The 18,563-nt window shown below is 36.5% G+C and overlaps 1 protein-coding gene across 1 annotated transcript in view; it reads left to right on the plus strand.

Moving 5' to 3' along the window:
* The first annotated feature begins 1,205 nt into the window (after nt 1-1,205).
* Nucleotides 1,206-18,563, plus strand: part of LOC126968682 (protein borderless) — a 31,357-nt gene continuing 13,999 nt past the window's right edge. Inside the window, exon 1 of the mRNA XM_050813731.1 lies at nt 1,206-1,462. Within this exon, the coding sequence (XP_050669688.1) occupies nt 1,268-1,462 (195 nt within the window). The 5' untranslated portion in view covers nt 1,206-1,267. The remainder of the gene's footprint in view (nt 1,463-18,563) is intronic.

Below are 18,563 nucleotides of genomic sequence, written 5' to 3' on the forward strand. Positions count from 1 at the left end.
TGTCGTAAATCCTATTACTCCACCGCTGAATATCTAAATGATCGGACAGCCTGGGACTAGATTATGATTTCTTTATAGCGATAGAAATAACTGTACAATATTGTATATTTTTATTGAAACGAGCGCAAAAAAAAGGATGCTGGGAGAGTTTCTTGCGCCGCTTCTTCTCTCTCAGAGCGCCATTTGTTTCCGAAGCGGTAGTGATATCTAGTAGTTATTAGAAATGACATCGAAAAGAATTCTAAAGGAATCAATTTTGAGAAAATAAATTCCTTTATGCCTTTAGTGCGGTAAACTTCAGTTATTTTTTGTCTTTTATGTACTTCAGCACCAAGGTAATGAAGTCGTTTCCTTCATAATAACGAATTAAATTAATTATATATTTCTTCGTACAATTCATGTCCATCAATATCACATGATTTTCCTACTGTCATAGATGTGTTTGCAAGTCGCTGCATTGCTTCAAAAGTTTACTAATAAAATTGAAAGAGATGTACAGTAACCCATACTGCAAGCAAAATAATTCCGGGTGACAAGAGTTGACGAACGAAATGAAACAGGGAGATTCCCCGAGCGATACAGGAGCAGAACATTGAGTCCCGACTGCCGAGCTGACCCGAGTGATATGCGATTAGGAACCGATTATCAATAATTATTGTTTCGAGGCGCTATATTCTAGTAAGTACTTACTACTTAATGAATATTTCAATTATGTTTTGAATTAACTATTAGCTAACTTTATTTTAATTTACCGGTTATAACCTTAATAAGTAATTAAGGATCAAAATCAAAAGGATAAAAAAAATCAAAAGATATAAATAAAAAAGAATATAGTATTTATCGCCAGACTAAGTTTTGTCGTAAACTGATCCCGACGTGCATGAATCCCAAACTTGGCGTTAATTCTCGAACATCCAAGGGCTGCTTCAAAATTTGCACGAATTTAGCGTCGGGGCTTGCTGAAGCAACTGTCATCTCATTGTCAGCCGCGCTCCAGCAGGGAGGTGGCCGAAGGGGCGTTTAATACCAAGCAGTGTATCTGAAACAGCCGTACTTGTTCCGTGTTAAGGTTGAATGGATAGTGGGTTGCGGTCGAGCTGCCGGTGCGCATTACACACTACACGAAGGTGCGGCCGCGTACTTGAGCTTCGGCCCGTGATAACAATGTATTGCCCCGCTTCGCGCCCCACCCCGCCCCGCTCCGGACTCTGGCGAGTCTCAGACGGACAGTGTCGTCAGTCGTAGGAATAGCGCGCCACTGTTCACGATGTCCGCGCGCACGCGCGTAGTTCCGCCGCTGTGGGTGAGGGTGCTGTTGCTGATGCTGCCAGCTCGCGGCTCGCTGCTGCCGCTGGACGTGGAGCGACTACGCGCCTCAGTTGGCGGCTACGCCGTCATGAACTGCCACCTGGACTTCCCCTTCGGCAACGAGATTCCCTACCACCTGGCCTGGGATAAAGATGTACGTATTACTATGACTTCTATAGCACGAGCAGACGTTAGAGCACTGCTGTAGTGGGGTAAGCAAGCACGTGATTGTCTCCGCATCAAAAACCGCCATTCTTGCAAACTGATCATTTTCATCCGTGCTTTTTTTTATGAAAATGAAGGACGAGACGAGCAGGACGTTCAGTTGATGGTAATTGATACGCCTAACCCATTACAATGCAATGCCATTCAGGATTCTTGAAAAACCCAAAAATTCTGAGCGGCATACAATTGCGCTCGTCACCTTGAGACGTAAGATGTTAAGCCTCATTTGCCCATTTATTTCACTAGCTTCGGCGCCCTTCAAACCAAAACAGTAATGTTTACTTATTACTGCTTCACGGAAGAAATAGGCGGCGCTATTAAATGAGGGATGCAGGAGATAGACAGTTGACGGGGTGTTCTGCTGAATACAAATCGCCCACAGCTTCGTAGAGACCACTGTGTGACACTCATCAGTCAGCACACAGTCCGGATGTAAGGCCAGTCGCCCACTCACTCGCCACGTCCTACTTTACACTTAATAATAAAATGCTGTTGCTCGTTGAGCGCACTCTTTAACAACGATTTATTTATTTATCTTTTTCTTGATTACATTATTTGTGTGGTTACATAAAGCATAAACGATTTTTTTAATGATACCGATACAGACTGGGAATGAAGCGAACACCCTCAGGCTCTTTAATTATAAATGTTTATTGTACGATATTGCATTGTAATCAATATATTTAAATAAATAAAAAAAGCCCGCTCAATTTATTGCGCCCGTTCTTTTCATTTGTGAGGCACCTATTATTTCATTATTTGTTTTGTATTAAAACCTTTACTAATATTATGAGTGAAGTTTGTTTGTTGAAATCTAAGATGGCCGCTGCGCAAAATTCTAACAAATATTATAATTGTGTTTCAAAGCCAAGTTGCATTAAATTATGATTTAAAATATATATATATAGATATCGTTTCTAAAGGTATCGTGTAGGTACTCAAAAGTAACCTTAGAAACATTTTGTACAAAAAACAATTTGGCATTCTTTTTTTAAACGTATATTTCACTTTAAAATATCTTAATAACTTATTTGTAAATAATATTAAAAAATAAAAATAATTAAAATCCCGCCCGATCTTCTCAAGTTCTCAGATCTGAGTTATACTTTTTTGAAAGGTTTTTAAGTTTTGACGTTCTATAAGTGATTATAAATCCAATAAAAACGTTGCATTAAGAGGCTTCTGTAATTGTAAATTTAGAGATCGATAGTGTCAAAAGCTTTAGTAAAATCTGTGAATACAGTATCTACTTGCCCTCTTGATTACACGCCGAAAGTAAGATAATCAATGAAAGAAATATAAATAAATTTGATGTGGCGGACGGTTAATAAACAAAATTCATTTTGTTTGGTATTATTCGTATAATATTTATTTGAAAAATAAACACAATTAAGTGAAAAGTCGACATAAGTATCGTAACACAACGTGCACAGTCGTTTGACACAGCCACGGGCTTAGTACCTACTACTAATGACTAAAACGTCGACAGCTGGATCGTTAAGCATGCATTACGAAATTTCAGTTCTTGTTTGTTTGTCATGAATGAAGTAACAGCACTGCCTGGTTTCTTGCAGCACCAGTGGGAGTCTCCTTTGCACAAGATGCCGGCTAGATTATGGGTACTACAACGGCGCCTATTTCTGCCGTGAAGCAGTAATGTGTAAACATTATTGTGTTTCGATCTGAAGGGCGCCGTAGCTATTGGAATTACTGGGCAATTGAGACTTAACATCTTGTGTCTCAAGGTGACGAGCGCAATTGTAGTGCCGCTCAGAATGTTTGGGTTTTTCAAGAATCCTGAATGGCATTGCATTGTAATGGGTTAGGCGTATCAATTACCATCAGCTGAACGTCCTGCTCGTCTCGTCCCTTATTTTCATAAAAAAAGGCACGAATGAAAATGATCAGTTTGCAAGAATGGCGGTTTTTGATGTCAAGACAATCACGTGCTTTCTTACCCCACTATTCGCTATTTGTTCTGCATATCAGTGATATGGATCGTCTTGCAAGAGACCTGGAACTTGGAGAACCTTGTATCTGAAATCGACACTAAGTTGCCGGCAAAGTTCATTCCACTAACTACTAAAGTCACATGCGAGTTTTCTGCCAAACAATCGCCGTTCGTTATATCACCCCGATTTGTGGTTTACCACAAATAACACTTTACCACATATAATAACCTTTAGCTTAGTATAATAAATGACTTTTTTAATGATTCCATACCTTAGGTATGGAGCGACTAGGCTATTTAGTGAATACATTATACTGTAGCGAAATTAAAGAAAGATGCTCGCTGAGATTTTTGCGTCTGGTCTAAGGCATATCTTTTTCAGAAGTTGGTTTATATTTTCGTAAATAGTAGTTTCTAATCCTATCGAAGATTAGAACAATCCCCTGAAAGCTTCCACTTCAATAGTTTAAGCAGATTAGCATATTTTATAATATTAGGGTTATAATGTGTTGTGTGGTAAAGGTTACTATAACATAAATGACTTTCTTAATGATACCACTGATTGGGAATGGAGCGACCGCTCTCAGGCTATTAAATAATAAGTTTAATTGTACAATGTTACTTTGTAAATGTTACTTTAATTGTAAAACATATTTTTGATGAAAAAAAAAGCCCGCTGAGTTTGTTGCGCCCATTCTTCTCAGGCCTGAGGCATTCATTATGGAATGGGTGGTAGTTTTTTGACTTTCAATAAGTGATTTCACATCTTTTTTCATCTATTTTGAATGCAATGTTGTTCTATACACATATTATAAGGACATATCATTCGCAATCTGATAGCGGAACGGTCTGAGTGTGCTTAAAGACAATGTAAGCACACTTTTCTCCTTAGTCGTGTGCGAACTGTCACTGTCCTAATCGGCAACTAATTTCAAAACACGTTACCTAAACTGAATAAACGTTATACATTGCTGCTTATTGATCAAGAATGTTTTAAACAACTGGAGTAAATGCGGCAATGTATAGATATAGCAGTCGTAGCTTATTATGAAGTAACTTGTGGCATTTTCCATATTTCGGCTTTGTTTTTGTACTACGTGATTTGTCTAATTGTCAAAGTCAATTAAACTTTGTTCAATTAAAGTAAGCGCTTTTGAATCGCCACTACAAATATTTCTTTTAAATTACTTAATTTACCATATGTTCGTAAATAGTTGAGCTCGAGAGAAGAACAAATAAGAAACTCAACGGCCACTCTTTTCAATGAAATAGAGTATTTTACAATGGCTGTAATATAACAAATTAGTTTCTAATATATGAGTAGAATTTAAATAATAGAAACTATTTCATAAAAAGTAATAAAGAATTAACTTTATAAATATACATTATCGTTTATTGGATGCATCAAATGAAACTCGAAACGCATGGGGCATTTTAATTGGTGACATAAAGATCTCACCAGAAAACCAGCTATATATCCAACTATTTGCTATATTATATACTAGCTGACCCGGCAAACGTCGTTTTGCCATTTAAATTATTTTTAGAGTTAGACCGTTTCTTGGACATTGCTTTATTTTTCTAAAATAAACGTAGCCTAAGTTACTCCATATTACATCAGCTACCTGCCAATAAAAGTCGCTGGATTAGACGGAACAAACAGATAGACAGACAGACAAAAATTTAAAAAAATATTATTTTGGTGTATGTATTCATAATATACATTTAGTAAAAAACGGTTATTTCAATATTACAATCAGACACTCCAATTTTATTTCAATGTATAGATATTTCACACAATATTTTTATAAATTATAGCCTATATGTTATTCTGGTGTGTAAACTATATTATTGCAAAGTTTCATCAAAATCCATTCGGTAGTGTTTGCGTTAAAGAAGTTCAAACATTCATCCAGACATACAAACTTTCACATTTATAATATTAATAGGATTCACAAGCTTGATTATGATCGAGTAGACGAGACATTATGCCTCCATTTTCTTAAGTGACTTATACATATAAATAAAATTGGAGTGTCTGTTTGTAATATTGACATTCATCTGATTTTACTACATGTTATATGAATACTAGCTGACCCAGCAAACGTTGTATTGCCGATATTAAAATCGCGATACAAAAGTAACTGTTGATCGTAGATGGGTGAAAATTAGAAGTTGTATGTATTTTTTAATTCTGACTCATAATCAAACAAATTTAAAAAAAAATGTAAAAAAAATCGTGTGGATCCACCTTAACATTTAGGGGGATGAAAAATAGATGTTGTCCGATTCTCAGACCTACCCAATATGCACTCAAAATTTCATGAGAATCGGTCAAGCCGAGACACGAGAATTTTATATATTAGATATATACGTTACATACACCAAAATAACTTTTTTTTTTGTCAATTTTTATCTGTTTGTTCCGGCTAATCTCTGAAATGACTAGACCGATTTTGATGGGACTTTTATTGGCAGGTAGCTGATGTAGTAACGGAGTAACTTAGGCTACGTTTATTTTAGAAAAATTACGTAATGTTGCATGTCTAAGCAACGGTCTAACTCTAAAAATTATTTATATGGCAAAACAACGTTTGCCGTGTCAGCTAGTCTATAACATAACCTACTTAATAAGTAATAAAATAAATTAGATGCATCAACCTTTAGAGCTTGAATTCATTGTTTGATAATTGATAATAAGTAACATATATTTTTGACCACATTCTCGAAGATAATTCTTTGCATTTGAGCGCTTGACTATCTGTGCTATAGATACAAATACGACACACATATTGTGCATCAGGAGTGATTTATAAAGTTGAATCTAACACGGAAGTTGGTCACTGCGGACCCGAGCCGTCCCCTCAGTGCGCTCATTACAATTAATCCTGTAAATGAAATATAATTGAATTGTTCACAGTTGAGACGTTTGTCTGTCAGGATGAATACTTATTGTGGAATGTGTGCACACCACGGTCTTTAATACGCATAATCTGCACAGCTGGCAACTCTCGAATCCAAATTTAATGCGAGAAGAGAGGTCGCAATACCAGTTCAAAGTAAATTATTGGACTGGTATATTAAACGGGATGATTATTGGTCCTTTCGAACTGCCGGGAAATTTATCTTCTCGTAGTTATTTAAATTTTTTGCAAAATGATCTCCCGAACTTAATGGAAGAAGTGCCTGAGGAGTTAAGGGAATCCCATTGGCTACAGAATGATGGCTGCCCTGCACATTATGTTACAAACGTCCGTGCTTATTTAAATGCCACGTATCCAAATAAATGGATTGGTCGTTTGGGTCCCATTTTGTTGCCTCCTCGATCCCCGGATTTAAACCCACTGGACTTTTTTTTACTATGGCTGTCTAAAGGAAAAGTGTACTCGAAAACAATTTCAAATTTGGAGGAATTTAGCAGCCCTGTTCAAGAGGCCGTTTCAAAAATAAATGAACGACACTATGCACGTTATCTTAGTAGAGCCTTTATTAGAAGATGTCGAACGTGTATTACTCGTAGAGTCGGTGGCAGACAATTTGAACACCTCTTGTGAATAAAGCCCGATTTATGTACACCCGATGTTTTTATTATTATTAAAATTTATTAAGACTTATCTTTTCTTTTTAAGTCGTATTTACTCTTTTTGCATCTCAATAGCAATAACTTCGTAGTGGTATTAAATAAAATGATGTATTATACCATTTTGTAAACTGTATGAACTGCGCATTTTTTTAAAATAGCTGGCCACTTTCGTTTTCATACTTTATTTTTTACACGAAACACTCTCAAACGATGCCAAAATTATTTTGGTATCAAATTTCATGTCAAAAACTCAAGTTCTTATTTTGTTTTTGAAAAAAGTATCATAGATACTTATATTATTTTATGTAGTTCTAGTGGTATAGTCTATCAGGATTAAGATGACACCAAAAACGCCACAAATTTCATTACTTTGTGGGCGTTGTGCACATGAATGTGAAGTAAAGTAAGAAAAACGTATGTTTTTCTAAAATAAATCATAGTTTGGGTATCACTTGGAATTTTTTTTACATATTTTTTTCTGAGCGCTGCAGAGCTGTCCCGTGCGGGGTTCAAGGATTATCCATTCTTTCTGGGACATCCTGTATATTTATTAATATCTAATCCTCCAAGTCTACTGCTACCATAAACATTGCCAATGAAAATAATAAAATTATATTCGTGAAATTACTGGGCAAATGAGACTTAATATCTTATGTTTTAAGGTGGCGAGCGCAATTGTAGTGCCGCTCAGAATTTTTGGGTTTTCCAAGAATCATGAGCGGCACTGCATTGTAATGGGTAGTGCGTATCGATTACCATCAGCTGAATGTCCTGGTCGTCTCGTCCCTTATTTTCATAAAAAAAAAAACATAAAAAAAACTTTAATCTGTTATGGTAGCACTTCACATGGCTATTTGTGTTCGCTATTGGGTGTTTGTTGTATTTGGCAAAATATATGACGTTCAGGCAAACATGCAAATAAAACCATCCAAACATGGCAGTCAAATAACAAACACACAAACATTTGGAAGCAGAATGCAAGGTGTTTACAGACACTAAATTCTAAATATGGCCATTGTGTGGACGGCTTATTTGCCTATTTGCCTATTTGACCCCTTTGATGTGCCTTGAAAAACCGACAAGCGCACGGTAACGCGTATTTGGTATTGGCCTTATTAATAGGCAAATAAGGCCAACACTTTGTCAAACAAACTGTCCACACATGGCAATTATTTGCCAATTATAACTAATACACAAATACAAATAGCCATGTGTAGTGACACCTTAAGTAATACACTTTGTATCTATTTTAGGAATAACATAACAGTAATAATGTTTTATAATAATTATATTATAAGTCTTATTCTTCAACTTATTTGTGATGCTGTGACCCATTTCAATACAATAAAAATCCAAAAGGTGTAAATGAATATGTCCGGTTGTGATGATCACTGAAGGTTGTGGGCGGCATAAGGCGTGTAATGACTGTAATATGTGGCACAGCGGTGGCTGGTGCGCGTTCTTGGTTGAGTCACCGTTATTATGAAATATCTCAGGTTTCAGAATGGATGTTTAATGTTAAATCAAATGAATTCTGTAGTATTTATGGTTAGGTCGGTTACAAGTAGGTATGTTATCGTGTATCGTGAATTTGCACACCCCAGTGGGTGGCTCCTTTGCACAGGATGCCGGCTGGATTATGGGTACCTGATCGAAGTAATACTTATACTATGAAATCCAGCGTGTTTCGGAGAAGGTTAGTATATAATATGTTGTTAAATACTTATCAGAATCTATATTTATTGGACTCAGAAATACATATAATTAACTTCACTTAATATATATGACAAAATAACGTTTGCCGGGTCAGCGCTTGTATATTATGTTATGATTCGCGATGGTAAAAGTTAGAAATTGAAATTTCATTCTACCCGCTTCCTCCAATACCCCGAGAAATCCTGCCGAGAGCGTCCTGCAAGGCCTGTGGATACACCAGAACCAGTTCTATCTACTCTATAACAAATACGCGTTGGATGCCTCCAACATGTGATTGAATGAATTTTAAGAAAATTAATGAGTTCCACAAATTTTAATTCAGAAGAGATTTTAGAGACTTGGAGAGAACTCTCGGGGCTTATGGTTCGAAATACAAACGTATTCCGCTATAGGTATTTTTTTTATGAAAATAAGGGACGAGACAAGCAGGACTTTCAGCTGATGGTAATTGATACGCTCTGCCCTCAAGATTATTGAAAAACCCAAAATTCTGAGCGGCACTACAACTGCGCTCGTCACCTTGAGATATAAGATGTCAAGTCTCATATGCCCAGTAATTTCACTAGCTACGGCGCCCTTCAGAACGAACCACAGAATTGCTTCCACATTACTGCTTCACGGCAGAAATAGGCGCCGTTGGTACCCATAATCTAGTCGACATCCGGTGCAAAGGAGCCTCCCACTGGTATTCACTTGCAAAAACTCTCGGGGAGCCCATAATTATCATCTCGTAGAGAAGACCATTCGGCTGTCCGTCAATGATCAATCTCCGGACCCTCTGTTTTTGCGAACGGGTCACCTGGTGTTAAGTGATCACCGCCGCCCACATTCTCTTGCAACACCAGAGGAATCACAGGAGCGTTGACGGCCATCAAGATGATGAAGATGATATCCTAACTTATGGCCTGTCGTGCGTAAGTGGATTTCGGCGGCAGAAATCAGGTGAAACAGCTGTTCGGAACACTCCCCGTGATAAAAGCGGTAGAAAACACACAATGAAGCGATGTCTCTACGCAACGCAAAGTGATCCAGCAGTTCACATAGCACTGGGTCCCCGACAATTCGAGCTGCTCTTGTTGCACGCGGTCATGTTCGAGCTAATACTGGGGTGCGCCAGACCAGAGATGACAGTAATACTCCATATGTAGCCGGACCTGCGCTTTGTAAAGCGCTAGAATGTGGGCTGGCTTGAAGTATTGCCGTGCTCTATTTATTACAACTAGCGCTGTCTATAATGGTACCTCACCCACTACTCGTATTGTGTCAATTTTGTGATTGCTAATGGCTATATTGACCGCGTGTGTTGTTGCTCACCGCACGTAGAAGGTCTCACACACACGCACACATAGCCGCACCCACCGTAGAGGTCGCGGTCGGATAATCATTGAAGGAGAATAGGGTCATCTGCGCTCGCGTCACATTCTTGTAAGTTTGATTCCCGTGTTTTTTTCTCAGGTGTTTCTCCAAATTCAAATTCAAATATTTCTATTCTAAATAGGATGTGACATCACTTATTGAAAGTCAAAAACTACCACCCATTCCAAAATGAATGCCTCAGACCAGAGAAGAATGGGCGCAACAAACTCAGCGGGCTTTCTGTCAAAAATATGTTTAAAAATAAATATTGTACAATTAAACTTATTATTTAATAGCCTGAGGGCGGTCGCTCTATTCCCAATCTGTGGTGTCATTAACAAAGTCATTTATGTTATAGTAACCTTTACCACACCACTCACACGTTTTTTAACAATTCTTTTGAATATCGTAATACTTTTGTTTTGAACATTTTCTCCCATATTATAACAGCTAAATTAAATTCTTTGCAGGTATACTAAGGGCCGTTTTCCATAACCTATCTTTAGTTACAGTTAAATTGCTGTAACCGTTTAATGACAAGATCTTATCTATCTAGTAACGTCCAATACGGTTATAGTCCAATGCTTTGTGTCGATAGGTTATTGAAATGTAAGTAAGCATAAAAGGAAAGATTTGTCTACCTCTAGTAAGTTACACTAAGGATAGATAGGTTATTGAAAACGGCCGTAAGAGATCTTCACAATTTGGTCTTTACACTTTGAGTGTGAAAAAACTTCTTTTACCAAAAGTATTGTTCATCATGCGACCATCAGCAGTGTTCTCAAGGTAGACTACTAGACCATGTTGAAAGGCCTTTGAAAATGATAAAAAGCGAAAATGAAAGGAAAAATAAACTACGGGGGTGTTTTAAGAAAAAAAGAAACGGTTTATCTCGATTTCCGGCAAAACTGCAAGTCCTATGGTAAAAATGGCAAAGTTGTAGGTAATAAAAAGATCTACAACTTTTGTTTTCACACTTTTTTCACATACCCTCAAAATTTTTGTGAAAAATTCTACTTTAAAATCTCATCTTTCCCTTGGTGAAAAATAAATATACATAAATATTCGGAAAATTTAACCCCATCAAAAAGCATTTCATAGAGACTTTATACCTATTATTTCGTAGCATCAATAGAAAATATGGATTATCGAATAATGAAAAAAAAGGATTATATAACACTGAATCATTATCCTTTTTACATTTATAAATAGATTTGAATAATTGGTAATTAATTTTTCGTTTCAATTTTGTTATATTCTCTTCCATTTCCAATGGGTTTCAGCCTACTATTATTGTTGGTTTCAACAATTATCGACACTGGTATCACATACAAACTCGTATGTTGCAACGATCTGAATGCTAGGTACTCTTCGTGCATAATAATTCCTGGAAATGAGACTTAGATTTTGTAATACAGAGAAGTGCTATTAGAGATTATAATAATTATTTATGCAACTGTTGTGTATTAAAACACGAATGTGGGTTTATCACACGAGGCGAAGCCAAGTCCTAGTAACCATTACATCATCCAAACGAGTGTTGTAATGTTGTACTTACTGAATTTCTTTACAACACTCGTTTGGATGATGTGAATCTTATTAGGACATTGGGTGTTTTAATATTAGCAATAAGCTTACTGTTTTAAAATCTTAAATAGAGGATTTAAAGCATGAGTGTAGATAAATGTACATAAGCATTGATTGCGGCTTGACGTACGCAGATCATTATCCAATTCAATCTACGACATACCAATGTAGATACTATAGACACCTGGACTCCCAATCGCCTATTAAAAGGTTGCGAAAAGATGCAGTTGACGTATGGTATGATATGGTATAGGGGCTCCTGTTTCCGCAATTAAACCACTAGCATGGGTCCATTTTGCGTGCAGTAATGGCCAGTTACTCCAACCAGCCCAGCTCCTTCCAGAAGTTCAGAACATTCCTGGGGTGTTCGCAGACTTCCTGGAGCGACCTCGTATTGGTTAAGGTTTTAGCCCGTTGGTTGGCCACCCCCGCACATTCCATTTATGTTATTATTTATGCATTCCAGATTACGTGTGCGACCGTTTCGTCTTCGGCCAGACAGCCTCTGCACTTAGGACTGTCCGTTACGCCGATTGTGAAGAAGTGTTTGTTTAGTGATGTGTGATCCGTTAGGGTGCCCACCATTATACGGATGTCATGTCTGTTGAGGCTGATAAGTCTACGTGTCAGTTTGGGCGATAGTGCAGGTATCGCCTCCTATCGACTGTCTACAGCTTGAGACATTCATCCATCGGGTGTTGTGTAGGTCGTTGGTGAGAGAGCGTATCCATGAGCGCATTTGGCTGAAGGGCAGTGTCAGAAGTCGTTGTCGTCGTCGAAATGCGGTTGACGTTATATATATACATTAACTTAAGGCTGGGGACCGAGCCGATAGCCTTGAGGAATCGAGCGGAGCTAGGTTACCTCTCTCTCACAAGATCGCCATAGTTTTAATTCAGAATTAGAAGCATTTTTTATTTATTACAAACATACTATATTTCTTTTTACAAAACCAATAAAACTATGTCATGTCGAAAAAAGGATTGTGTGGTTTGGTAGAAGTGAAACTTTTTTCACATTATAGACATTTAACTAAAAATTTTTGGAATAATATTCCATTAAGGGCATAAAAATCGCTTTATCGATCTTAATTTTACACTTGAAAAATTGGAATGATAATGTGAAATAATAAATAAGCCTCCAACTAATATTTTTATTGAACTCGGTGTCTTCGCCCTGCTTAAAAATAGTTATTGAAAAGGATTAAAAATGATGAAATTTGAATGCTTTTTCGCCCATTAGAAGTAGTAACACTACGTCACGCGCTAGACGGACGCGAACACGAAGCATGAACATTTTATTTTATCAATTGAAATGTAATTATTTACCAAATGGTTAAAAAAGTTTATTAAATAATTATATTGAAAGGGGCACTGATCTGAAATACGACACTCCACGTGTTTTTCACCGAACGCTGATTGTGGATTGTGATGGCGTGGCTTTGTATTCAAAGCGCGGTCAAAACATAACTAAACAAAAACTCTGCCTAATAGAAGCGTACGCAGAGTTTTGTCTTCCGAGCGTGATTGCGAGTCTAGTTGGTTATTGCACGCCAAAGACGACATGCCCAACTAACATACAAAAACAATGGTGTAAATTGTACAATAACAAACAAACAAAGACTATTTTAAATTTTTTCTTATACTAGCTGAGCCAACAGACGTTGTTCTGTAGATAATAAACAAAATAATGTTTCTACTGAATTTGTCAATAATATATAATAGCATCAAGAATGTTTTCGTAAAATATGGCACCCTGTTGTTGTAATGAAATTGTTTCTTCTGTTAAACCGAGAATAGAATTAGAATCATTTCCAATCCCAAAAACTAAAGAGCGTTAAGGATCTTGTTGTTGAGACCAATTGTGGCAATTTTACTTTGCCTCCAGCACAACATAATCCAGAAGATTCATCACTGTATTTTAACACCTTACATTATTTATAAATTATTGTCTTTCCCCAATTGTTATCGATTTTTCGGCACAATAATAAACTTAAGATTCATCAATCTACATAAATAATCTGATAGATAATTAACAACTGCAGTTAATCTACCAACTATAGTTAGCCAAAATTCAGTTTATTTTTTACCTCCTGAGAAAGTTAGAAAGATATAAAAATTCTAATTAGTTTGATTTCTGAACGACGGGGGGACACATCAAAGGAAAAACTAAAATTGTTGTTTTTATTTACTTCCGAGCATTTTCGTATTTATTCACCTTTTAAACCTTCTCTGGACTTCCACAAATTATTCAAGACCAAAATTAGCCAAATCGGTCCAGCCGTTCCCGAGTTTTAGCGAGAATAACGAACAGCAATTCATTTATGATATTTTATATATATAGATTAAGAAGTCAGAAGTCGAGATAGATAAAAAAGACATAAGTCTGCGCAGATGGAGCAGCGGGCCGAGCTAGTAGTGTCATAAATTCCTTTCATTCGAATTAGTACAAGCTGTCGGGGACTTCCGTTTCTTCAACCTTAATATGCTTTGTTGTGTTATTGGTTGGCGCCAGTCAGTTACGATGATTGTCCAATCTGCTCTTGTAGGTCCCACTATGACCCTTTTTTACTGTATTGATGCTTAAGTACCTATTCAAAGACATCTGAGATTATTTACAATAGAACAGTTATTACACAATACTAATTAGGTATCTTTTTTTATGTTAATAGGGGACGACACGAGCAGGACGTTCAGCTGATGCTAATTGATACGCCTTGCCCATAACAATGCAGTGCCGCTGGATTCTTGAAAAACCTAAAAATTCTGAGCGGCACTCATTTGCGCAGTAATTTCACTAGCTACGGCGCCGTTGAGGCCGAAACACAATAATGCTCACACATTACTACTTCAAGACAGGCGCCGTTGTGGTACCCATAATCTAGCCGGCATCCTGTGCAAAGGAGCCTCCCACTGGTAAATCGAATCGAATTTTAATATGCTTATGCAAAATAGGATTGCAAATCACTCATTAACGAACGTAAAAAACTACCACACATTCATAAATTTATTCCTTAGAACTGAGAAATACCTTCTTCTATTTTATTGTAATATTTTTTTTACAATAAAATTTATTATGAATTAGCCATTGTCGTTCGTCCCATTCATTTTCTGGGGTATCATTACGAAAATTAGTTATGTTCTTAAAAACATTTATACATAAACGTTTTTTTATATCTTTTGAATATCGTAACATATTTATACCTACTGTACATTTTCTGCTATCATGTTATAAAAGCACGCCAAACATCATCGACTGACAAAAGAAACTTATGTCTGTGTCTATGAACATGTATTATTTATTTATTTATACTATTAATCATTTACAGAAAGAATCTTAAAAGCTAACATAGTCCCGCTGTTTGGACAGTTTGTCTGCAGGATCAAGTCTCTTGTAATACATTAATGCTTATTAGAACATTGATTTTATACAAGTGTGTGTGTGTTATTTACACTTGAATCTGGATTTGGCTGAGATCCCCACAATAGAATTCCGTGCAATTTTGGCTATGCAGCCTACGTAGGTTCCTAAATTGGATGTTCATTTGATGTCCGATTGTGGCTTGGCTGTGGTTTTTATAAGTTAATCTGCGATCCCGGTGTAGATGTACCACGTTATTTAACGTTTTTAGAATTGGTAAGTGATGTCCTAGTTTGACAGAAGCACAATCTTCTTGGTTCCGGATACATGTCACGTTGATAGCTGCTGTGAAAATCGTTTGAATCACAGATCAAAGAACGAATCAATGAGGCACTCTGATATCTACTGGTTATGACAATAATAAGTAATCCTACTTATTACCTATACATATAAAATAAATTGAAAACAATAGTTTATAAGGGTTTCATTCAATAGTCTATACACTACACGGTCAGCTGCTGCAAACTATAGGCGCCGCCCGACCGTCACGTGACCTGCAACACACAGACGAACGACGACTTTGATAATGTTGTAATGACTTATACTTAACTGTGCGTTCAATATTTTACTTAAGTACGAAGGCAACACTAAACATTTTAGAACTGGCCACTTGTAAACAATATAATGAAAAATAAGATTAAATTTTGAATCTGGAACTCTTTTCCAATTTGACTATTAATTAATTAATTATTAAATTTTATTAATTATATACAATATCAATGGCTTTTTTCTTAGAGAGTTTCGCTAGGCTGATTAAACCCACTGGCTAACGCACACACTGACAACTCTGAAATGGTCACGCAATGGGCTATTTGGTTATACTGGTATACAGGGTGGTTTTTCGAGAAGGGCGGTGATGGCCAAGCTGGAAACTACGACTTAAAAGAAAAGTCGTGAAAGGAGTCATGCCCTCAATTTATAAGAAACCATCAAATGCATTTTTTTTTTTAATTTCTTGAATTTTTTAAAAGATCATTCGGGTTGATTTAAAAAATCATTCCATTTCCGTCAAATCGGCAACAGAGTCAATTGGTCCAATAATACAAGATGTAATTTTTTTTAAATCATTCGGGTCGATTTATATCAAAAGTTCAAGAAATTTTGAAAAACTAAACATGCAGTTGTTGGTTTCTTATACATCGAGGGCATGACTCCTGTCTTGTCTCTAATTCTCGTAGTTTCCGACTTGGGCATCACACACAGCCCTTCTCAAAAAACCAGCCTTTATTCTAAGTCAGTGTTTATGTACTATTAATGTCTCAAGGAACGGAATTATAACGCAAGATATAATAGCACAGTGAGCCTCTTTACAAGTCTAATAATTACCACGAGCCAGTGCAGACTCGGTGACAACAGGAGAGCTGAGCTAAAAATACCAAGACTTATAGACCATGTCTAAATTGACCGCTTAGTGGCTTACACCGTTTTAGGCATGATGTCAAGAAGCGCGGACTGGAAATTTTTTCAATGCTATATTTTCTGCGAGGGGGAGCCGATTTTCAAGCAGGGGGAGCTGTTGAAACCACCGCCCTAGAAAATGGAGGAATGCTCACAAACCGAAAACTAATATTACGTAGTTAGCCTAGACAAAACCATAGTTATTCTATTGCTATCCGCAATTGAGTACTTAACTATTCGTTATAAAGTTGAATATTGTTTATCAATTAATATATCTAAACAGACGGTCACTCAAAAATTTAATACGTTGCGGTGGCAGGCCATGCGAGTCACCTGTGCTACAATAAGTACTGTTATTATTATTGTTATTATTATTACTTGTTGTACATAACTTTATAGTTTTAATAGTATATTATTAAATTGTGTATTTATAAGTTAATGTTAATTGTAGGCGATAATAGTATTTTTCTAACATGCCGGACAAACCCCTGTGGTTTTTGGACTGTTATATATTAATAAATTGTAATTCTATTTTTCATAATAAATATATAAATAAAATAAATATTGAACTATGAATGGTTGAATCTATATTCGCATCTACCTTAGATTCTTGGTTTATCTTCACACACTTACAAAATTGGAGTTACGCCCTTGTGTAAATGTGTGCTGCATGACTCTAAGGAAAGTACTTGGATCACGCGGAACCGAGTAAGTAGAATATCTTCCCTACTAGCTTTGAGTCAATCAGCTTTAGTGCGAGACCCGTGTATGGCTGTCGATCGCATCTAAGAACAATTAATCTTCGATAGACCTTTTGGTTGATTTTGCTATAATCAAAACAAATCCGATCAAAATGACTTTATTCATTTAGATCAAAGAAATAGCTCTTATGAATGTCGAAAGTTATACATTTAACCATTTACCACCGTTTCGGAAGTTTTAATAAGAAGTGGCAACAAACTCATCAGGTCACGTGTCCTGACGCAAGTTCAACATTTCATACCCATCCCAAGAAAAGTACTCAATGCCGCTAAAAAAGTTATCACTCCAAAAATGTTTCACGGCTGAGATTCGATCCCTCGACCTTGTGGTGTTTCGGCTTTGCAATCACAATAATTCAACCACTATTGAAATAACCGTATGATCATTAACTTGAAATAGCCGAACTATAATCTATATATACTCGTATAAAAATGAACTGCTGTTCGTTAGTCTCGCTAAAACTGGAGAACGGCTGGACCGATTTGGCTAATTTTGGTCTTCAATTATTTGTGGAATTCCAGGGAAGGTTTAAAAGGTGAATAAATATGCAAATGCTCGGAATTAAATAAAACCAACAATTTTGTTTTTCCTTTGATGTTGTTTAGAAATCAAATTGAAAGAATAGTTTAAAATGAATAACTAATTAGAATTTGTATTTTCTCAGGAGGTAAAAAATAAACTTAATTTTAGCTAACTATAGTGGGTAGATTAACTACTTGGTTTTGACTATTTGGTTGTTAACTATCTATCAGATTATGTTTATGTAGATTGATATATCTTAAGTTTTGTCATAAATTAAATTTCTGAACGCAAACATTACTATTTGACGTACATACAAAAGTTGAGATCGTTTATTTATCGATTGAGGCAGTACGAAGTCTGCCAGGTCAGCTAGGTAGTTATAAATATAATCTTTCATCCATAACTTCAAGGACTCTCTTACGAATTTTCGATCAGGTCACGTGTCCTAACGCGAGTTTAACATTTTATACCCACCCTAAGATAAGTGCTCAACGCCGCTAAAGAAGTTTTCACTTCAAAAACACTTACCTATACCATTACACTTTGCAAGCCAAGCCGATTAAGAAAAAAAAATTTGTTAAATGCTGCTTCCCGACTGCTGTACCGGCACTCACGTAGAGACCGCAAGTTTAGTGCCCTCTGTCCCCCCCACATCTCATCTTTTCACTTGTGGTCCCATTTATCACGAAGATGTTCTACTTTATACATTTTTAAAAACTTTGCTAGAGGTTTTTT

The sequence above is a fragment of the Leptidea sinapis genome, chromosome 16 (genome assembly GCF_905404315.1).
Source record: "Leptidea sinapis chromosome 16, ilLepSina1.1, whole genome shotgun sequence".
NCBI lineage: Eukaryota > Metazoa > Arthropoda > Insecta > Lepidoptera > Pieridae > Leptidea > Leptidea sinapis.